The sequence below is a fragment of the Pelophylax lessonae genome (assembly GCF_965119305.1).
Source record: "Pelophylax lessonae genome assembly, chromosome: 5".
Lineage (NCBI taxonomy): Eukaryota > Metazoa > Chordata > Amphibia > Anura > Ranidae > Pelophylax > Pelophylax lessonae.
In genome coordinates this window covers 116,678,901-116,703,194 of record NC_138772.1, presented here as the reverse complement: position 1 = coordinate 116,703,194, position 24,294 = coordinate 116,678,901, and the positions used below count along the sequence as shown (strand labels likewise).

At 43.5% G+C, this 24,294-nt stretch overlaps 1 protein-coding gene across 1 annotated transcript in view; it reads left to right on the top strand.

Moving 5' to 3' along the window:
- Positions 1-23,341, top strand: part of GORASP1 (golgi reassembly stacking protein 1) — a 79,350-nt gene extending 56,009 nt beyond the window's left edge. Inside the window, exons 3-9 of the mRNA XM_082259464.1 lie at positions 2,262-2,465; positions 2,546-2,632; positions 2,862-2,992; positions 6,020-6,164; positions 9,725-9,860; positions 14,441-14,593; positions 22,635-23,341. Coding sequence (XP_082115590.1) covers positions 2,262-2,465; positions 2,546-2,632; positions 2,862-2,992; positions 6,020-6,164; positions 9,725-9,860; positions 14,441-14,593; positions 22,635-22,867 — 1,089 coding nt within the window. The 3' untranslated portion in view covers positions 22,868-23,341. The remainder of the gene's footprint in view (positions 1-2,261; positions 2,466-2,545; positions 2,633-2,861; positions 2,993-6,019; positions 6,165-9,724; positions 9,861-14,440; positions 14,594-22,634) is intronic.
- Positions 23,342-24,294: the final 953 nt, after the last annotated feature.

Below are 24,294 nucleotides of genomic sequence, written 5' to 3'. Positions count from 1 at the left end.
TACAGCATTCAAAACAGCCAATCTTTGGCTGTTTTGAATGCTTTTAAGTGCAAAGGATGAGTTTGGAGTCTTTTAGACCCCCAGATCCCTCCACAATAGTACCTGTCAAGTGTGTTTTTTTTTTTTAAATGTACAAAAATATGGGCCAATATCGATATTCAATGGCCAGAGTATCGGCAACGAAAATCTGATATTGGTCGATCCCTAGTATGAACAGGTCCTAAAAGCCATGCATCGGTTGTCAGAGTGCAGCTAGATTAGGCTTTTTATGACCACTATAGGAAGGCACTCCCCATGCTAGTCTTATCCTTGGGTAAACAGTAATGATTGACTAAATAAGGCTAGCCATACACGGTTCGAATCAGGAACCGGCCGAGATTCAAACCATTAATGGGCAGGCTGAATGTACCAAGTTATTCCATCAACTTGGTTACAACCAGCTTGCCGGATTCTCTTATGGTGATTGCCAGCGGCTGCTAAAGCTGGTAGCGATAATCACGGTCTTCTCCCAGCGAGAAAGAGCCAGAAGTACATTTCCATGCCATGTTATGCTCGCTAGGTAATTTATTAATGACACTGTAAGCTGCTCAGGTTCTCAGGTCTTTGTAATCCTCCCCATAGACTAATTGCCAGGCATACATGCCAGCTTACTGCAGGTCCTGATGAATTGGTTGACATTCTGGCAGCTGCTACTGCTGGCACCTGTTGCTCATTTTAGGTGATATGAAAGAAGTGCAGGCAAAACATAATATACTGTCATTTTAAATGGAAAATCCATTTACTTGTGTCTGCTCGTTTGTTTTTGGATAGATGATTTGAAAGAAATGACACTTCTTTCTGTGAATTCCAGATAACATGGTACCCATTACACTCAATGTAGTTTGACGACGCACAAAATTTCAATCTCAACATCCTTCTATCTCCTTTAAATGCTGCTGCAGCATATAATAAGACAGAAAATCTATATAAATTGGGATTAAAAACATGGACACATTTTTAACCCCCTTTTAAGCGAAAAAATGCTAGATGCTTGTCTGTGATGATCATTCTCTTGTTTCAGTGATTTGTATCCTGTATGCATGCAGCTTGGATGTATTTTATACATAATTTGAACCTCCATAGGAATGAACTAAAAAAACTTGTAAAATGCATAAAAACCATTTTTTAAAGCCTTTGTTACCAGGAGAGTGGTATAAAATGAAAGGATTTGTGCAGGGTTTAAAATGTGCGAAATGTGTTTTTAAAAAAATGCTTCAAAACCCACTGGAATGCATTGGCATTTTTTAGTGTATAAGAAGGTGATACTTTAGTGAAAGCACTATTACATATAATAGTGCATATAATTACATATATTATAATAATCAGACAATTTCAAAATATAGGCAGCTGAATGAATGTATTTCAACTGTTCCTCTACTTTATGCCTGGCTCTCCCCATTGGCTCTCATATGGGTGGTTACACCAATGACTAATAGGAAGGCTTAACAGCTAGAAGTGGGCATCGCCAAGTTTGAATTTTACTAGCATCGTCAAGATTTACTTGGATATTATTCAGTCTCCCTCTGTGTATCTTTTGATTCACTGAAGCGTGGCCATGCATGTTTTCATTGTATGCTTGGCTTGAATTGTCAAGTTTTTTGGCAGGTTGTTAATAGCTCTTTTCTTGTATTTGTCCGTAAGCACACACCCTGCAACTTCCAGCAGCGAAAATCTGTAGATTCCTGCTTCTAGAATGACAGGTGTGTGCAAAGAGCTGTGGCCATCCAGCCTACACAATGCAATAACAGGCTGATGGTGAAGCTATCAGTGACTGTTTGGACAGCCCGGGATTTCAGTGGCCGTGGCTGGACACCCGGCAGACTGCACCCAGCCATCATCTTCTGTCCCTAACCACAGATAATCGCTGCCTTTACAAACGGCCACAGTTAGCTGCAGTCACTATCAGCTTGTCATTGCATTGTTTGGACTGCGTGGCTGCAGCTCTTGGCACACATGTTATTCCAGGTGCAGGTATCCACACATTCTTACCGTTGGAATTTGTGCTAAAGATCCATATGAATGGACCACTATTCAGCAATATCAGAAGATTAATCTGAAAGAATGTTGGGTTTGGTGGTATACCAGGTTTTTCTGTAGATAGCATGTGCTTGTTATCACACCCAGTGTTATTGGGCCCTACATTTTTTATTTTTTTTTTTGCTGTAGTTTAGTGCTTTGTTCCATTAGTTTATTAGCTGTATATGATGTTTTTATCTCTTTAGAATAAAGAAAACAGCATGTTAAAAGATCTCTTGAAAGCCAACATGGAGAAGCCTGTGAAGCTGGAAGTTTATAACACGAAGACGATGAAAGTGCGTGAATTGGAAGTCACCCCAAGTAACATGTGGGGCGGGCAGGGACTTCTGGGTGCAAGTGTCCGATTCTGCAGTTTCCAGGGTGCCAATGAGCATGTGTGGCACGTCCTGGTAAGTGAAGTACCAGTTGACACAAAAGGAAGATATGCTGGTCTGAAATATTTCCTACATTCATATTCTTCTGTTTTTAGGACGTGGAACCAAATTCCCCAGCAGCCTTGGCCGGGCTGCAGCCTCATACGGATTACATTGTGGGGTCTGATCAGATTTTGCAAGAGGTACGAGCAGCTCAGTTTAAAAAGGTGATATGTTGGATCAATAGAACCTACTTCAAAAAGTACCTCCCCTGCCTAGCTGAGTTACAAGCTCTTCTGTCTGTCCTATCAGGAGTCTGTTTTTCAGTCTAGCTCTCGGGATTGGCTAAAATACAAAGCATAATTTGATTTATATTTATCTGTTTTTAATGTGTAACACAGTAAACTGTATGTCTTGCTTGTATTGTTACAGTCAGAAGATTTCTACTCTTTAATAGAATCTCATGAGGGGAAACCACTGAAGTTGCTGGTCTACAACACTGAGACCGACTCCTGCCGAGAGGTGTTTGTAACCCCCAATGGGGCATGGGGAGGTGAAGGAAGGTATACTAAGCCGTAATTTATTCATATAAGTCTTGGGTTGAAAGAAATTGAAAGGTAGACAAGTGTGTGCATCATAAAGGGATTTTCCCTCTTGAATACCTGGATAGGTAAAAAGATTCCCGATTCTGAAGCATTTAAGTTTTCATGTTCTGACCCTCACCCTCTTTGCTTGTTTTTCTGCAGTATTGAGATGCACAGGAATGTTAAAGGATATTTAAAACCTGGATCAATAATATATATTGCAGCTTACCAGTCCTTTAATGTGGTGGCTGCACTCGTTTTTATTTTTCAGGCTAGGAACATTTTTGGCAAGTACAGAAAATACCTGTTGATTTTGGTTGAAATGTAGAGTTCTTGTCACTTCCTTGAAAGCACAATTAATGTTATCTTCCTTCTGTAAACTCAACCCCCTATCTCCCCATGTAATGGAGGTGAAATGAGGATGACATGTTTAAAGTCCAGCCTGGGTGACAACAATGGCTCCCTCCATAGGAGTGTGTGATCATAACTAGCCAGGTACAGGAAGCATCTTACTGGAAGGTTCATTGTGTTTTTAAAATACCACATGAAAAATAAAGTCCTGCAGCCACCTCATCTAATGACTAGTAGGATATATATATATATATATATATATATATATTGAAAAGCAAAAAATCAGCGCTCTCCTCTTAAGATGAACCACTCTAGCTGTTACAATGCCAGAAATACAACTGGAGATTCTAAAAAAAACCGCAGATGCATAAAAACAGTGGATGAATCTAAAATCAGTATTCCTTAAAGATCAGCTCACAATTGGAGATAGTATAGATCAAACAAATCTTCCAATCATAATAATAAAAAATCTCCAAAAAAATCAAAAGGCACAGAGGTGTTGCAGATAATAATGGAAGAAATAAATCACAATAAGATTCTATTTAAAAACCGATGTGAAAAATTGCGAGTGAAATAAAATGCATAAATGTTGAATTCCAAAATTGTGCATAAAAGTGCTGTGATGATAATCAGTGAAAATAAATGAAGTAATCTGTGTCAGTGTGGGACATAAATTATTGTGAAAATCTGAAGAAAATATTCAGTGATAAACCCACAACAATGGATGTTCAGATAAATCGTGAAAACAATAAATAATAATATTGATCAGTGTAACTTAGAACATAAATATTGAGTAACAAAGTGCAGTGGTGCTACATAATGTCCATAATTCCTTCAGAAAAAATTATTTTTTAAGGTGATTAAAGTGCAAGGTGCTCAGGAAATTCAAAAAAAGGAAGAAATCCGAGTGAATAAACAGGGTGCATTCAGACTTCCAATTGCAGCAAGGCAAATGTGCGCAGGTGAGCACGCAATCCAACACCGAAAGCAGTGGCCGCTCACCTCCACAACACTCGGATCGAGCGTTTATATGATGTGTTTATTCACTTCTCTCCAGCCTCTCAATCTTCAGCAGAGAATTCGGTCTATCTCCAATGTTTTAAACTCAGTATTGTAAACGGAAATCAAGTAATCCCGGCTTAGATGTATACAAATCTCTCTCTCCATGCATCTATCAGGCGCTCAAGGAATAGAAACTCTCATAGTGTAGCATTTCAGGGTATACATTTATTAGATAAAAGATACAACACTTACTAGACAGTGGTGATATGTCAGCAAAAGGCAAAAAAGCAGCCTCTGATGCTTCCGGTCTCGCCCGAAGACCGGAAGTGACGTCGACACGGCTTGTCTCTGACGCGTTGCGCTACAACAGCCCGTAGCTTTTTCAAAGGGGTGAATATAATATATAATTTTTTTTTGGGATAGTTCACCTTTCCAAAAAAAACAAAACCTGCCTATGCAGGCAAGGGATGTTTGTAGAATAAAACAAACTATGCAGCTCTGACTAAAGATGAATATTACCCTTGCTATAGCTGTAGGCCATTTACATACCTTATGAAGCCTGACTGGAATACTCCAAGGACGTTGCTAGTCATCACTGCTCACCTCCACTATAACAGGAGTGAGTTCTCTCTGATTCAAACCCCCTCACATACTTTTTCTTTCCCCTGACGCAGTAGCTCTGATCTCAGCATTTAGGAGCTCACTCCTGTAATGGTGGAGGTGAGCAGTGATGACTAGGCCTCACTTAGCAACGTCCTGGGAGTATTCCAGTCAGGCTTCATAAGGTATGCAAATGGCCTACACCTATAGCAAAGGCGTTATTCAACTTAGCTGCACCGTTTGTTTTTATATACAGATGCCCTTTTTCTGCTTAGGCAGTTTTGTGGTAAAGGTGAATTATCCCTTTAAAATCTATTTTTACAGTTAAACTTGGGAAGCCCCCACTGTATGTTTGTTATGTGTTTCCATTAACACAGCACACCTAAAAGTTTTACAAATTTAAAACTTTGAGATCTTTAATCCTTTGGTATTGTAGAAAGTGTTCAAATCTAGTTTACAACTGATAATGAGATCTGCCAGCATCGTACAGACAGTTAATTATGTTCGCTCCACAGCCCACTCTATAACATTACATGGCAGGAGAAAGCTAGGTAGAATTTTTGGGCAAGAAAAAAGCTCTTAAAAGATAAACAGCGCTTTAAGCTAAATTGAGTATCTTCACCTGTTAGCTCTAGGAGTATAGCAGCAGAAACTCCTCATCCCTCCACACTGGCATTTTATCCTTAAATGTCTTTTGTAACTGCATCTGGTACAGAAGAGAGAAACTTTAATGCTTGAGATAACAATAACAAATGGGTTCCTGGTAATCCATCCCTTCCTTACAGGGAGCAGCTGGAATTCCCCTTTAATGTGCCCGTGCATCTTAGGGGATTACCATACAATAACTTTAACACAGGATAGCATTGTATTCTGTTGTTTGTATTTATCTTCTTTTTTTTAGAAGTAAAAGTGACAGTTATGAAGTCATGAAAGATCACTTGGTCGTTTCTTACCTTTATGTACGACCAATCCTAAATGAAGTGTATTCTGTGGAGGTTTTTCTGATTATTATTGAGAGCTTTCAGAATAAATGTTCTGTTTTTATTGTTTCAGTTTGGGCTGCGGCATTGGTTACGGTTATTTACATCGGATTCCTTTACACTCTTCGAGGCTGGAGCAAAAGTATGAAATAAAACCACCCTCACCGTTACCATCAGAACATGAGCCTGTTTTGCCACCAACAAACGGATATAGCGAGGTATGATGCGGGATTCAATAATTCATCTATTATTTTACTATAAGGTTGTGCAGTCGCTTGTTACTTTACCTTTGTCATCTGCTGTTTTCTCTACAGAGCCTCTCATTTGTGTCAATATATTACGTTTTCTAGATGTTGTAGCACATGAAAAAAGCCGTATAATTGTGTATGACCAGACCAATTAAATGCAAATGGTTAGGCAGATTTGAATATTCCGCAGCAGACAAATAACTTGTAAATCTATGCATAGGATTTCCATTAATTTTCCAATTGTGTCTTTTAAGCCTGCATCCAGTATTTAAAGAGGAAGTAAACCCTCTTAAAAAAATGTGAAAAAAAAAAAAAAACTGTAAAGACAAAGGCATAATGAGCTAGTATGCATCGCATACTAGCTCTTTATGAAGTACTTACCCCTCAGTGCCGACAGGACTGCTTCCTAAATCTCGTCCTCCCGCCATCTGATTGGCCAGGGGAGCGATTACATCACTCCCGCGCATGCATGCGGAAGCCGCCGTTCACGGCACTGGGATCTGAAGGAACAGCACGGTTGGCTGTTCCTTCAGAGCGCATGCGCCGATGACGTCCTCAGCTGCATGCACTGTAAATATCTCCTAAACGGTACAAGTTTAGGAGATATTTATAGCACCTATAGGTAAGCCTTAATGTAGGCTTACCTATAGTTAAATGTCAACAAAGTGGGTTTACAACCTCTTTAATACATCTGTACTAGGGTTGCACCAATACTGTTTTTTGTCTTTGTGCCTAAGTACTCGTCAGTTACTGATAACTTTGTGGTGTGATTTGAGCCCATACAAAATGAACGCGGTGTGATTCCTGTCTGAATACCATGCGTTTTCCCACACTTCTCCTGTGTGAACCCAGGCTGATGTCACTATGACAATCCTGGGTTCATACAGGAGTGGTGGGGTAAACCGCATGAGATTTGATGGGAATCGCACTGAATTCCTGTTCAAATCACTTGCAAGTCTTTGCAGTGCAAGTTGAGCCCATTCATTTTGTATGAGCTCAAATTGCACTGCAAAAGTATCGGTTTCAGGTACAGGAGCATTTGTACGCGTACTTGTGCTGATGCTTAGTATCAGCACCAATACCGGTATCGGTGCAGCCCTAATCTGTACTGCGTCTATTGGTTTGTGAATTCAGGAAGAATGATGAGGATGGGCTGACTTCACTGGTCCACTTACCACCTCCCTAATGAACACTGCTTTTTACCCATGTGCTTAAATAGGATCCAAATTTAATTTGTTGCAGTTCTTGGATGTAGTGGCTGCATTTATTTCCTTTTCTCAAGCACTTTTTTTTTTTTTTTTTTTTTAAATCAGGTTGTCTTGTAGATAACACACCACCTGTCCTTGGGTGTCTACTCTCACTCCTGTACTGAATCTTTGGAGGGGGGCCAGGCTAGACTACAAACATGTTTCCCATTTGTTCATCTGCCTTACATTAGGGCTGACAGGATTAGGCTAGGCTCACACTAGATTGCAGTTCGGTAAACCCGCGTTCCATCCGCGTTTCTCACACCACGTTCAAAATGCACTACAGTTGCGATCTGCTGCGGGTGTCAATGTAAAGTTAATGACACCGCAAACACAGGTCTCAAACGCCTGCACCAGATTGCATGGTACAACAAAACTCCCATGCATTTCAAAACTTCCAGTGCATTTCAAAAAGTAGTGCATGCACTACTTCTGGTGCGATACCATGCAATTTGAGCCTATTCAAAATGAATGGGCTCAAATCGCACAGCACTAAATCACATGTAAATTGCACAGGAATGTGCAGTGCATTCCTGTGGGATTCATAGTGTGAACCGGGGCTTAGTAGTTTACAGGACAAAACCAGAGAAATTCTGCTTACCAACCGAATTAACCTGTCTTAACAGTATGCGGTAAAAACAGGGGTTTAGGTTAGCACACATTTGCAAACGTATGCGTAAGCTCCAAAGCCACTTCACGGCACCCTGTATTACCTGCAGTCCTAACTTCTGTAAATTTATGAGAGTCTCCACAGTAGTAGTTTACAGTAGTTTTAGTAGTAGTGGCTTTTTTTGGCTGTACTTCTCCTATGGATCACATTTTGTTCTGTCCTGTGACTCCTTTTCAGCTGATTGTGGACCCTTCCACAGCCCAGTGCTCCAGTGAGCGCTGGAGGGGCAGAACAGAGACACGGTGACTGACAGTCACCAGCTCTCTGCAGCCTGAAGACCGAGATTCGAGCGATCAGTGGTGTTTGATCGCTCAGTTCTCGGTCTGGAACCAGCGGGGGCAGATTAAATTTTTTTTCAGGGACTCCATACTTCTATTTTAATTTCTGTTAAGCTCACAGGAAGTGACAAGGACACTGCATTTCTCGCAAGATCAACAGGTATTTTTTTATTTGCTGAAAATGTCTGAAAAAATAAAAATAAAACAAATGCAGCCACATCTAAGGACTAATATGCCACAATTTTTTACATTTTTGTTTTTGGATTTGGGTATCTTTTAATTCAGGGGTTCTCAACCTGTGGCCCGCAGGCTACATGTGGCCCTCTACCTCAAAACAGGGATGAGCATGCCTATGCTTTAGGATGGTGAGTCGGCAAGCCCAGATCACAATCATTGGGTTGCCAGCTCACCATCCCAGAGCATCAGAGTGCATAGAGATAGTGCCGGCAGTGAAAGAAGCAGGCAGCCATGGAGCAAGCAGGAGTCACATAAGCCGATGCTTCATCTGTAGCATCGGCTCCTGTCCCAGGCAGAGTGATACCAAGTGCATTTCACCTGGGAGCTTTCTAGCAGCCTGGAGAGCGATGCCAGCAGAAGCCGCAATCGTAAAATTTGTAGCTGTATTAAATATCATAAACACTGAACTTTTGCAATTGGCACAGATAAAAAGGGTTATTAGGTTGCTTTCACACTGATCCGCAGGTGCAGTGCACCTGCGACTTTCATGAAGGTTAGCTGCAATAGACTTCTGTTATATCCTGCAGGTTTGGTGAGTTTTCAGAAAGTGCACCACACCTGCAATATATATTGGAATTCTATGGCAAAGCAATACTAACCTGCAGGCAAGTCGAAGGTGCACTGTGCTGCACCAGCGCTGCAGGTAAACCACAGCGCATTAGTGTGAAAGCAGCCTTATAGTGGGCTCAGGACAGTAAGGGCTCGTTCGCATTTGCGGCTTGGGGGGCGGTAAAACCCTGTCGTCCATTGTGGTCTACGACCGGTTACTAAATCATTTTAGTGGCCCTTGCTCGTCAAAAGAATGAGCACCCTTGCTTTAATTCATGCAAGATTCTTTATCTCGTTTCTGGATTTATTTCCTTCTTTCTGTAGATTTCCAAGAGTTTTATAAACCGCTTCCTAGGAGATCAGTCCTCTACCACTTTCCTTTCCTTCCTACCTTGTTCTGAGCAAATCAGTGCATTACATCTTCTTCTTCCTTCCAAATATATGACCTGTGTTCTGAGTTCATGGCCTTGCAAAGCTGAATTTGGCTGTTAGATAAGCTGCTGCTGTTAATGGATGAGAATGTAACATGTGTCGTATCCTTGTTTTTAGGCTCCTCTGCTGGCACCAGAATCGCACACTGATATGGCTGATGAAGCTGTCACGCTGGCTGAAATGCAAACACCACTCGATGCTGGGGAGCATACTCTGGTCCTGCCGCCACCGATACAGAGAGTGGTAAATCCAGGTATTACAACATGAGAACACCCCTTATCCTCTCTTTATGTATACTATGGTATTTTTTATTCAAACACAATCCTTACAGTATAGTTCGATTTTCACTAGTAATTATTGTAAAGCCATCAAAAAATGTCCATATGATAGATTTAAGTGTTTGTTACCCCAACACTTCATATTCCTGATATGTGCCTGCTGTACTATGTACTTGTATGAGAGAGTATCCTGTTTTCTTTGTATTGCTTCCTTTTGTACGAAATCCCCGGTGTTCGTGCCAGTCCCTCTGCTTTCCTGTTAAAAGCTGACCACACTAAGCATGAGAGCACAGCTCTCCTCCAATCATTAGACTTGTACTGACACGCCACCACTGCACAGCCTTTTACTGGAGAGTTCAGTGTGCTGCTGCTTCTCCTCCCCCCAGCTCTTATGCAGCTGATTATAGAGGGAATGGTGATCACTTATAAAAAAGGAAAAAAGGTATTCATAATGTTTTTATTTTTTTTTTATATATCTTTTCACTTCTATTTTAAACCTAACGGGATGTTTTACAAGGTGATCATTTACAATCACTTTAACTTTAATGAGAACTCCTGTTTCCAGCATACCAGCCAGCAGGCTTTTAAATACATCTCATTGTGCTCTGTAAAAAGTGCTTCTGGGAGAACACTTACAAACTCCTAGATCATTGTCTGTTATTTATAATTTATACTTTCATTAGGTGCCAATAACATAGCTTTTGCTATACTTTCAGCATTCCACCAGGAGATTTTCAGCTTTTCTACATACAAGCCAATCCTGGCCTTTCTCCACCTCTTCTCTCCTCTTGTCCAATCACAGATCACTTTGTATTCTGTGAACCCATTCATAAAAGAGAAAGTGCTTAGTGATTGGACAAAAGGGGAGGAGGGTCACTTAAAAAGTGCTCACTAAAAATGCATTAATTCTCTTTAAAGAAGAACTCCAGGAAAAAACATAAAATTTGCCATTAAATCAGTGGATAGATTGCTGCCAGTTATATGCAGTTTACACTTTCATTGAGCGCCGGTATTATAGCTTTTGTTATACGTCCAGCGCTCTGACAGTAGGTTTGCATCTCACTTACGCAAAAGCTGTCCTGTCTTCCCCTCCTCTCATGTCATCCGTTTACAGAACACTGTCCTTTCACAAAACACGTATATCATTTAAAAAATATTTAAATAACCGCAAACCATAATAGAGCACACAGATAACTTACATATGTGCTAGCAAACATTAAAAACTAAAATAAAACCTGAAGCATTAGACCATATCCTTATACGCAATTTTTAATAGTAAATAGATACACAAATGTGTATCAATCAGTACTACAGGTGCAATCTCACCGGAACTCTCTGCATCAGAATGACCACCTGTTTTAAGGTAATTCAAGATGCACTGCATAATCTCCCCTCCATGGACTCAAATTTGCTTCCCTCTATGGTCTTGAACTTGGTAAAAATGGATATCCTATTGACAAATGAGCACCTTCCTGTTCCAGCATGTAAGTATCCAATGCTCAGGAAAGAGGCTACTCATAGGTTAATAGATTTGTCTTAATTACATTACAGGGCACATGTTGTGGCGTGTTAAAAAATTAAGCTGCAGGTCACTTTCATTAGGCATTGACATTTGTCAGCCGCCTCCGTTGATTTCAGTGGTAATGCTTTGTAACAGCATCTTAAGAGCACCTATAGAATTTATGGCGTTAGTGAAGAATTCATAACATTTAAGCTGGGTGCTGAATGAGAGGCAATGGAGCTTCCTGTATCCCAGAATGCACTGGGAAATATTAGGGAACTAGGACAGAGCAGCTCCAGCCACTTCCTGTTTGTACCGAGCAGCCATGTGTTCAGGCAAAAGAATCAATCAGCCATTGAACATTATTGCCAGTGGCAAAGCTTTTTGTTTCAACAAAGTTAAGCTGCACCAAGCCAAATGTCAGAGATCAAAGTATACAAATCCATCTTGCAGGGAATTCACCAAAAAGTCTGCAATCACATTACAAAAGTACATGAGGAAGGCAGCACATGAACCACACCGGGATGCAATGACTTGATAAAGCGCATAGCACGAAACATGTAGTCATGGCAACCATATAGCTTGTGTTCCACCCTGGTTCCTGGTATTTCCCCGCAAGTGGCGCCTGTCCGGCTGATGTCACCGCTACGGAACTACAGCGGAGTCCTTTCATCCTTACGCCGGCTGGTTTCCGCTTTGTGCACCACTGCTCAGCAGTCCTGGGAGACTGACCTCCTCGCACTCGTGTTGCTTGCTGCCAGGTGCCCTTGTCCACTCCAGCCCAGGGGGATGTAAGCATTTTATGTACTTTGTTTTTCGGTTATCAATACCAATAAACTGTTAACCCTTTCTATACTGGATGTTCACCTGACTTCCTTATCCATTGCATCCCGGTGTGGTTCATGCGCTGCCTTCCTCATGTACTTTTGTTCATATCAGCACCCTTCCTATGCTCATTGGCTAGCAGCAGAAAAACCGCCGGGGGAGTTTCACAGGCTTATTTCTATCCCTCCACCCTAAAGGCACCCCAGGAGCGCCAGATTTGTGATTATTTCTTTGACTTCTGGACTGGATTTTTTCCTATGGCTGCCCTGGGTGCAAATCTCTTTACTGAGCCATTAGTTGGCTAACAGCAGAACAACCGCTGGGGAGCCTCACAGGCTTACGTCTATCCCTCCACTCTACAGGCATCCCAGGAGTGCCTGGTTTGTGATTATTGCTTTGCAATCACATTACAACCTAACCAAGCCTCCAAGTAGATAATTTCCTCTACATCCCTTCCACTAGAAAAGCAACACTTTCATGGGCAGTTATCAAACATTCCTGAAGCTTTTTCAATGCTTCATAAACACAACGAAAACCCATCATAACCACATAATAAATGCTATAGGTGCGTTAATGTGAATTGCTTTGTTCTTCATAAGCTTGTAGTTAGCCACACTGTGATCCATTCCTATTGAACTTGACCCTGAAGACCTCTTCAGGAGTATGCCCACTGTGACGGGCAAAGCCTGGACCCTAATTAGGGACCAGTGTCATGGACAGGTAAGACCGGTTTACCCTGTACTGGAACAATACTGTACCCTTATTTTATTACAGGTTTCCTAAATAGTATTCATTCTTCTGTACATAAAACTACCAGGAAACCAGACATTGTGTTGAAATCATCCACTTTTGCAGAATTAAAATTCCCACCTTGCCATGCGTGATTTCAGGTGGATGACTAGGAGGTTGCATTAATGCCATCACTTCCACCTAGAGCCCCCCTTATAAGGTACTTGGGCACTTCCTACTGCCTTTTTTCCATGAGGACTTCACTACAGAACAGTTTACACCCGGCTTTCTGAATATTCCTTCACAGACACGCTTGCTACGCTAGGGCAGTGTTTCTCAACTCCGGTCCTCAGGGCACACGAACAGGCCAGATTTTAAGTGTTGCCTTGGGGAGATGCAGACTAGAATACTGCAATCACTGAGCAGCAAATTATATCACCCGTGATGTATTTCAGTTTTCTTGCAAATCTGGCCTGTTGGTGTGCCCTGAGGACGGGAGTTGAGAAACACTGCCTTAGGGGATAGCAGAGGTGAAAACCAGGGGCAAGGAAATCACAGCAAAATTTCAGGCGAACATTCACTCTGCTGAAGGCCTGCAAAGCGCTCAAACTACCACTTCCCTTGCATCAGAGTAGAAACCCTATTTTAACACCAGTCTCTGCATCCAATTCTAGCACCAAAAAAGCAGCATATCTGACCAAGGCAGATTTTTCTGCAGCTATGTTAGACTTTTTTTGGACAAATCATAGCTTTAATACTGCCATCACTGTCCAGAGCACAAAAGCTGCTAACGACAAGAGAATCTGGCAGGCTTGTTGTACCCAAGTTGATCGATGGACTTGGTACATTTAGCCTGTCCATTACCAGTTAGAATCGATTCGAACCATGTATGGGCGGCCTAAGAGACACCTTGGTACATGCCTGATTCTAAATGACACATCGGAGATCACTGTCGTGGCTGTTATCTAATATTGCCATTATCTGTAGCCCTGGGTGCACGCATGTTATGTCAGTGTTCCCTGTGGGTTTACCTTGTTTTTATAATGAACCTATTACACTATGATAAGCCTCTTTCTGGAGCATTGCAGACCTATAGGCTGGAACAAGAACAAACTGATTTTTCAGTGATATTGAAGCAAGCAAGTTTGATTCCATGGAAAGGATATTATGAAGTCTGTTTTGAGTTGCCTTCAATTGGGTGGTTATTCTGATGTGGTGCGTTACACTCCAGTAGGTGGTGGGATTACGCCTGGAGTACTGAGTGATACTTATCAGTGGCTTTATTTACTAAAAAATAAATTGCATGCACATAAGGACATGGACTATTGTTTCATGTTTTATTTTGTGTACATAGTTATCTACAACAGTTTTGCTTCCCTTTAAATCAGTCATGAAATAACACTTGTCAGATAAAGGGATCATTCACATTTTATAAATGTTGGATATGTAGAATAGGTCTGTGGGATTGCAAAGATTGACTCAGTATGTATTTCACTTTAGGGTTTCCGGATAATTCAAACATCCAAGTGTCTGAAATTCCAGATGTAACCAAACTGATAGATGTAACGTCACCAGAATTTCTTAACGTGACTTCGGAGCTTCCTATAGGAACAGACAAGATTCTAAGTGCTGAAGAGCTCAGTGCATACATTGGTATGTTCAAATTGCTGTAAATACATACATGGCTGAATATTTTGTGTGCGCGCTAAATATGTCCTTTTCTACTGTACTTCACTACTTGTGGTCAGTGCTTTAATCTTCTGCTTTCAGAAATCCATTGATAACAAAACATTGTGTCAACTCCTTGAACTAGAAATGTAAAAATTGAATCCCCACTTTTATAGGAGTTAAAGTAATAGAAAAATGCTCAAATTCGTTTTTATTAAAATAACATATGTCACACTTATCTGCTCTGTATAATAGTTTTGCACAAAGCAGCCCTGATCCTCCTCTTCTTGGGTCCTCTGCCAGCGCTCCTGAAGCATTGTTAGTTACTTTTTTTACCACAGGGGGGCATCCTTTACAACTCGGAGCCTTATCTTTCCTCTGCACAGCACATTGACTTTTTTTTTTTTTTTTTTTTATCACTGCTGAAGACAAAGTTTCAGCACATAAGTAGCTAATTTATCTTAATGATAAGCTTTGAAAAGTAGCAGTGAAATATCACCATGATGTGCAGAGAGAAGGATCGGAAGGCTTTTCAAGGATGCACACAGGTATCCCTGGGAGGAAAGCTATGATCCTGATAGAAAGCGTCATAGATTATTCTTCCCACTCACATGAATTACAAATAAAAAAAACATGCCCAATATCATAATTATTATTTGTATTAGAAAAGCCCCGTACACTGCAGAATTATTATTTTAAACTTGGCTGCATCATTCACACACACAGCTGTGTACAGTCCCCCCACCCTCTTTGTGCAGTTTGGGGTGGACGGGGGCACCCTCCTGGGATGGCCCCTCCTCCCATCCTAAAATCCCTCAGTTCAGCTGAGCTTTCAGTCCCCCCCCCCCCCGGTGAATGTTCCCAGGACCTGAAGTCTGGTGGGGGTCCCAATGCAGAGTGTGCAAGGCAGACCCCCAGGCTGTCTCCCCTCCGTCCCCCCCCTCTGTAGAGCAGCTCTGCGGGTGATGTGTGTCCTGCCTTAGCAGTATGGAGTGCAGTACCTGAAGTCTGGTGGGGTTTCAAGTGCACCAGTGCAGAGGGCACAGCGCAGACTCCTGTGCCATCGAACGGCCATGTTTGTGTAGTCCGTGATGTCACGGGGGCCATTTTTCCTTGGTTTTGCTTGGTCTTCGGCTGGCGGCCATGTTTGTGTGGTCTGTGTAGTCACGGCGGCCATTTTCCCATGGTCTGTGTAGTCACGGTGGCCATTTTACCGTGGTCTGGCATGATGCTGGAGATGGCCAGAGCAGCAAGATTTACCATTGTATGTGGAAGGTGTACATTTCTTGGTGTGAGTTGCTTGGCGCTCATCCTTGTTCCTTTTCTGTGGCTTGGATCTTGGCCTTTCTTCAATGGGATGTTGAGCAGAAGTTGGCCTTGAGTACCATCAAGGGCCAGGTTTCTGCCTTGGCAATTTTCCTTCAGCGACTCCTAGCCACGCTCTCTTTAGTTCTACCTTCATCTAGGGGGTTCGACATGTGACTCCACCTGTACGGTCTCTTTTGCCACCATGGAATTAAAAAATTAGTGCTCTCGGTTCTCCAGAAATCTTCATTTGAGAATATTCAGGAGATTCCCTTATCTACGTTGTCCCAGAAGGTGGCATTCTTGGTGGCTATTACTTCGGCCCGCAGGGTATCGGAGTTGGCGGCACTATGCTGTCGTACTCCCTATTTAGTAGTCCATAGAGATAAAGTGGTTCTTCGTCCCTATCCATCGTTCTACCTAAGGTTGTCTCTGACTTCCATTTGAATGAGGACATTGTGTTGCCTTGTGTCCCAAGCCGGCTCATCCCAAAGAATTTGCTCTGTATACCTTGGATGTGATTCGTGTGTATCTGGCAGCTATGGAGTCCTTTCGGAGGTCAAACTCGCTTTTTGTGGTTACACAAGGAAAAGGCTGGCTGCTTCTTTGGCTACCATCTTTAGATGGATCAGACGGATGGTAACTCGGGTCTATTCTTTTAAAGGTCAGGTTGCTCCTTTTCCTTGTCCTTGTCATGGTGCATTCTACTCGGGCGCTTAGTACTTCCTGGGCCTTCCGTCATCAAGCGTCAATATCTCAGGTTTGCAAAGGCGGCCATTTGGTTGACGGTGCATACTTTCACCAAGTTCTACAAAGTAGATATTTTGGCATCTTCGACTGCTTCTTTTGGCCGCAAGATTTAGCAGGCTGCTGTTTAAGAGAGGCTGTTCCCTCTTGAGGAGTGTTTTTCCTTAAATTTTTATTTCAGATGGGGCTCATGTGACCTGGTTAGGTCTCTGTGTTTAGCCTTGGGTTGTGTTCCACACCCCTCATTTTCCTTTTGGACGTCCCTATAGTCAAGATTAATGGAGCGCTGTGTCCGTCGATGAACAGAAGAGAAAATAGAATTTTTGTACTCACCGTAAAATCCATTTCTCTGAGTTCGACTGACACCGCACCCACCCATCTTTGGAGTTTTGGTACTTCTAATACATCTTACTACTAAACGGAATACCTATAGCAGAGAGGAGGTTCTTTAACAGCTAAGGACAGCCCATGAGCGTACCCAAGTCTTTTGTTCTGCCTAGTCCTACTCCTGTAGGAGGTGATATAACCCTATAGTCATGATTAACGGAGCGCTGTGTCCATTGATGAACTTGGAGAAATGGATTTTACGGTGAGTACAAAAATCCCATTATTCTTTAAATGAAGGTTTTTGTGCCCAGTGTTTAGCTTTAAACAACCTTCAGACTATCTAGTGGGGATGTAGGTTGTGAAGTGCTCTTTGCAGGGCTTTACAGTAGAATCAAAAAACCTGTCATGTCTGACTTATCGAGGTTCCTGCTATTCACCCATGACAAACCAGTGAATTTTTAAAATATGTGAGGGCAGAAAATGGTATAGCCAAGCAAAACATTGAAAAGGGGAAATAAAAAAATGAATTATTTTTATCTAAAATAATAGTGCACAGAACATTGCAGTTTGAGAAAATTATGGTGAATGACAAAAAAACAAAGTGTAGGTATAAGGAACGGGGACCAAGATGGTCATTGCACAAACCTGCAGGAGCCTCTAAAGCCCTTTTCTCTGTCGCTCATTGACAGACGTAGTCCTCATTGATTACTAACAACTCGGGTTATACTGCCCTCTACAGGAGTAGGACTAGACAGGAAAGAAAACGTTCTGGCCACACCCTAGGGGCAGTCCCAGAGGGTATATCCTCTCACTTCCTGCTACAGCAAATCAGTTTTTTTCTGTCTAGTTAGGAGTAAGGACCTAGATGCCTTGCTAGGATCTTCGGTCCTGGCAGGATTTTTTTTCTTAGAAAGATTTTTTTTTTAGACAGCTTTTTTTCGCCAGTGTTCCTGTGAGATCTTCAAGCAAGCAAGCTGTAACTGGGCGACGGGCTGGATGTTGAGATCCAGTGGTCACCCCAGTTCAGCCTACGAGCGCGTGCAGGCCATAGCTCCGCGCTGGGTCGGCCGCGACATTGTCCCACTGGACGGGGACTGACCCTGCGAGTTAAACGTCTCGCTTGAACGCCAATGACCAAGAGTCACAGCTTCCGTACTGGTCGACAGCCCCCCACCCCGGTGGAGAGGGGTTCTGTCAGGAGTGGCGCCCGCCTGGTTCCGGTATGGTGAGTAGTATGTTCCCCCTTTTCCCCTGACGGGTTTGTGGTGAACGCGGGCCCCTCTCTGGAATGGTAGGATGGGTTTCCCCTCTATCCTATAACAGGTCACAGATCCCCCAATTTGAGTGTGATTTTTGTGAACAGAAACCAGGAGGCTTGGTTTGGGAGCTGACTATCTAATGTCATTTTAAAACTGTAAAGGTGACTGAAGTCAGTGGCAGTACTAGAATGGGCATTACTAATGTAGCAAGAGGTATCTTACCTGTCAGAGGTGTTCACAGGGCGATGCCTATGCCTGAAGCACTGCAGTCCAGATCGCCATTCCTCCAGCAAGGGCAGAGAGCTGCCTTCCGACGGCCCACGGACCGCATGCGGCCCGCCAGGGTTCGGTACCGCCGGCCAGGCTTATCACCATCAGGGTGAAGGTTGTGGGGCCGAGATACTCCCGCAGGCGAACATAGAATCCTGTACAGGCCGCCGCCATTGTCTGGCAGATCGCACGAGGCCGCCATATTGGCGTAGCCTCGTGTCTCCAGCATGGGGGCGGCCATGTTTGAGGTGACCAAACACCTCGTGGAGCCAGGGGGAGGCGCCGAAAGGCGTGTTAAGGGGCAGAGCCGCCTCCTTTACCCAGGAAAAAGGGCCAAAGACTTCCTGTCTGTAACAGGACAGCACTGAGCAAGCTGATAGAAAACTTCTGTGCATCAGGGATGAGCCTTGGGGTCTCTCTCTCTCTCTGTGGGGTCCAAAGAGGCAGGTAACACTGAGGGGCGCTGTTGCGCTGGGGGATTACAAAAAAAAAAAAAAAAAGTTTTTTACTTTGTCATTTTTTTGTCGCTGGCAAATGTCTTGTATAATCATTGACTCTGCCGCATAGGTATCCCCACCTGATCCCCTCAAGGTGGCCGCAGGACCCTCCAGTACCCCACTTGTTTTTAATGCATTTTCGGCAGTTTTGGAGTCTTTGGTATCCCGGGTGGAGGTGGCCTGTCAGGGACGGGGGTCAAGAAGTGACCCCCGCCTACCCCCATTTTTTATCTGATACTTCAGATACGGATTCGGAGCTGGTCAATGCAGCTGCAGGTCCCTCTTATGGGGCTGTTGTCTCAGGTAATGTCTCCTCAGCAGTGAAGAGAACGTTTCTGCCTCCGCCATAGCACAAGAGTGGTGGATGCACTAGTTGTGTCCGTCCGGGAAACCTTTAGTCTTGAGGTTACACCGGCAGAGGTAGCTGAGACTGAGATTCCTTTTTGGTACTTGTTAGCCTACCAAAAGGGCGAAGGATTTTCCTTTACCCAAATGGGGTCGTTTTGAAACGAACCCCTGTTATTTCCAAACGCATGGCTAGGCGCTATCCGTTTGAGGAATCCCTCTTTAAAGGAAGGTCATACGGTCAGGATACAGGATCGAGTTTCGATCACTTCCACCGGTGCGATTCTTCCCTTCTAACATTGTACGGTTTCAGGGGTTCTATTCGAACCTGTTCACAATGCCCAGGAAAGAGGGCAAGGTGCGTCCAATTTCTGGACTTGGGGAAAGATGGAGTCCATCCGAACAGTGGTGACCTTCCTGCATCAGGGGGATTTCCTGGCGTCCATAGACATTTAGGATGCCTATCCTTAGATCCCCATCATCGCAGGACATCAGCGTTTTCTTCGCCTTCCCAAAGATCATCCCTGGTTCCCACCAGGAGACTGAACTATCACTATCTGGGCCTAAGGTTGGATACATCCTGGGCAAAAAAGTTTCTCCTTGCGGAGAAACTCCAGAAGGTTCAGTCAACGATTCGGATGTTGCTGTCCGTCAATTGGCTGGGACTGATGGTGGCCTTCTTAGAGGCAGCACCGTATACCCAGTCTCATACCCGAATTCTCCTGAAGGAGATTTTTTTCTAATGGAATCAGAATTCCGATTTCCTGGACAATCGGATCCGGTTGAGCGAGCGGACCAGGAAGTCTCCAATGCTCAACCAGGGGAAGTAATTCCTTCCGATAGCATCCAGGTTACCAATAGGGTATCGGAACTGAGAGCGATCAGATTTTGTCTGATTTACTGGACCGAGCAGCTCTAGAGCAGCCCGATTCGGATCCAATCGCACTATGCCACGGTCCTGACTTATGTCAAGGAAGGGGCACTTAGAGTGTCCTGGTGGCCATCGAAACGACTAGCATCTTTCATTGGACGGAACGGTTTGTTCCGGATCTCCCCGCAGTGTTCACTCCGGGGGTGGGAAATCGGCAGATTATTTCAGCCATCAGATTCTGGATCAAGGGGTATGGCCTCTTCATCCAGAGGTTTTTCACTAGCTGTCCCTTCATTGGGGCACCCCGGATGTGGATCTGTTGGCACCTTGGCTCAACAGGAAGGTGCGGAGGTTTGTAGCTCGCACCCGCGATCCTCTAGCGGACGCAGCAGAAACGCTGATCGCCCCGTGGGGGCAGTATCAGCTACGGCATGCCTTCCATCCTCTCAAGTTACTGCGGGAACTTCTTCACAGGATAGAGGTGGAGGGAATTCCAGTTATTCTGGAAATTCCGGACTGACTTCGTCGAGCCTGGTACGCCGACTTGGTGAGGCTAGTCGCGGTCGCTCCTTGGAGACGTCCTCTCAGGGAGGATTTGCGGTCTCAGGGACCGATCTTCCATCTTGTTTTACTATCGCTGGCTTAATGGCCTGGCCATTGAGACCCAGGTACTGAAGGACAAGGGAGTGTCAGCTTCAGTTATTCCTACCTCCAGTTAAAGCAAGGAAAGCGACTTCCAGCACAGGGAAGTCTTATATTGCGTGGGGTGAATCTCTTGGATTTCCCCCACATACCTATTCGGTGACCCGAATCTTGGTCTGTCTGCAACAAGGGGTTGAGCAGAAACTGTCCTTGAGCACATCAAGGGTCAGGTTTCAGCGTTGGCAATCTTCTTTCAGAAACTTTTGGCTAATCATTCCTTGGTGCGGAATTTCATCCAGGGGGTGCGACATCTGGCTCCGCCAGTGCGTGCACCCTTACCGCCTGGGATCTTAATTTAGTGTGGTCGGTTTTTCAGAAACTTCTCTTTGAAGATATTATGGAGATTCCCTTGCTTACATTATCCCAGAAGGTGGCCTTCTTGGTGGCCATTACTTCTGCACGCAGGGTGTCAGAACTGGCCACATTATCTTGTCGTTCCCCATATCTGGTGGTTCATAGGGATAAGGTGGTTCTTCTTCCGAATCCATCCTTCCTTCCTAAAGTGGTTTTCAGAGTTTTCATCTGAATAAAAATATTGTGTTACCTTCCCCGTGTCCTAAGACTAGCCATCCTTGGGATTACACTCCTTGGATGGGGTTCAGACAATCAGGGTACACTTGACTACTACGAACTTGTTTCGTAAGACGAACTCACTTTTTGTGATCACGGATAGCCCTAGAAGGGGGTTGCCTGTGTCTGCCGCGACCATATCTAGATGGACCAGTCAGACGGTGGTACAGGCTTATTCTATTAAGGGTTGGAATCCTCCGTTACCTGTTAAGGCGCACTCTACTCGGGCGCCTAGTGTTTCCTGGGTCTTCCGCCATCAGGCGTCAGCGATCCAGGTTTTCAAGGCGATGAATTGATCGTCGGTTCATACCTTTACATCATTTTATAAAGTTGATGTGATGGCATCGTCAGATGCCTCTTTTGGCCGCAAGGTTCTGCAGGCCGCAATCTGAGGAGACTGTTGGTCTATCTCAAGGGTTTGTTGGGTTTTTCACTTAGGTCTCATCTTTTTGCTCGATGACTCCTTGATGCTTCTGGTTGGCTCCGGTTGGGCCTTCTGGATTTTGATTTCTGTTAGCCCACCCCTCATTTGTGGTACTGCTTTGGGACGTCCCGAGTTGTTAGTAATCAACGAGGACTACGTCTGTCAATGAGCGACAGAGAAAAATGGATTTTTGTAAAATCTTACCGTAAAATCCTTTTCTCTTAAGCTCATTGACAGACGTAGTACCCGCCCCTATGTTTTTGAGTTGGGTTGAGTTAAATTCTCTAAACACTGCTTTGTGACATAACTGATTTGCTGTAGCAGGAAGTGAGAGGATATACCCTCTGGGACTGCCCCTAGGGTGTGGCCAGAACGTTTTCTTTCCTGTCTAGTCCTACTCCTGTAGAGGGCAGTATAACCCGAGTTGTTAGTAATCAACGAGGACTATGTCTGTCAATGAGCTTAAGAGAAAAGGATTTTACGGTAAGATTTTACAAAAATCCATTTTTTTGGCAGCTGAATGTTGTGTCACCAGCAAAACTCTGGCATCAAAGCTTGGCCAGCTTTATATACATTCATATGCACACATTATGATGCGTGTGCTTTACACCTACAGCAGTTATTTTAAAAAACTGACAGACTCTTCAAGCGATTTCTCCCATTCCTTAAATTGTGACTTTGCATTTGTGTTTTTTTTTCATCTTTACAGAACAGGTGACGATTCCAGAAGTGCCACCACTTGGAATGCCCATATCACACACTAGCTTGGAGCAGTCACTCACTGAGCAAAGCACAGCCACCTCTGACGACCTGGCCAGTACTCCAGCACTGGACAGTCTGGAGAATGGATCACATGCTCAAGAGGACAGACTACTCTCAACTGCTGAACTGCAAACCACAGAGGATACAGCCACCATCAGAGCTGAAACAAAATACGAATAGAAAGTAAAAGACCTAGAATTTTAATTATAGTTGCCAAGTTTTATCAGCTTTCTACCATGCTGGGTTACAACATGCATGGTCACTAACAGCAAGACAATTAAAGGTTTTATTTTTTTAAATCTTTTCACAACAAGCAATTTTATGCAAAGGGTAGATTTTATTAAATTATCTAGTTGTGCTTCTTGTGGACCTGCCTCTCAGGATTATAGAGCTTAAAATCTTCACAAGCACTAGAGCTGGCATATTACTGTTTTGATGGGCATGTCAGAGGTGATGGGTCACCTGCATTTACCAGCAGGATTTCTGTTGAATGTATAATTGGTTGTTTGGTTTGCATCAGGGATGTAGAAATCAGCCAAGACCAGATATCGTCCTAGTTCTAGATGGTTTGAAGCTAAACCTCTACCAGATTTAGATGGTTTTAGGCAAAATATCACACAACCAATTATTTAAGGCTACGTTCACCTTTTATAAAAAAAAATATTGTTCATTTATTATTTGTTTTACTCTGCAGTCTGTATGGCAGTCCACCCGTGATCAGCAGATTGCAGGGGCAATGCCTGGATCCTGCAGACTCTCAGTACCTCCGATACAGGCAGGCAGTTACTGAATTACAGGAAGAATCAAAGAACTACGAGAGCGCTCACCAGCACCCTCGCAGTTTGTTGAGAACTGCAAGCTGTTGGCTGCGGCAGACGATGGTACTTGTAGTTCATTTTGTCACATGTGAGCGGAGGCGCTGTTTTTAAATTGTGACAGCGGATGTGGGGAGAAGATACCCCGCTTGCTGTCACAGGGGGAGCAGGAGGAGAGGAGGTAGAAGCTGGAACATGTTACATGTTCCACCCTAAATATGGGTGGAATATGTAACATGTTCCAAAGATGAACTTAGCCTTTAAGGCCACCCATTTTACCCCATTGCGCTGTCCTGATCAGGAGTTTTGTGCTTCCTCCCTTGTGATTCTAGGTACTGTGCTTGCACTGTGAGGGGATATATCAAGCCCCTAACAGTGTGACTGGAGTAACCTTCTAGAGCAAATATGAACTATAACTTTGATCACTCAGCCTTTTCAGTTCCATTCCCTCCTCCATAATTCGGAGGTTCTGAAATCCATTCTCAATATTCTCAGCAAAACTTACAATAATGTATGTGACACTTTTAGACTTAAAAAATTAACATATCTTAAGCAGGCCACAGGTGGCTGGATTAAAGTGATGCTTGCAATCAGTGAGCCATCTCGTCTCACTTTTTGAATGCTGAGTGCTTTTGGAAAGTGGAGGCTCTCATTATCGGGTAGAGAGACTCCCTTTCTGGATAGTTTCCGTGCATTTGAGTTCTAATGCTTTACTTTTCTATGCAGAAGAGTGACTGTTCATATGTACTACACATCTGCCACTGTTAGCATCTGGTAAGCACTGCAGTGGCT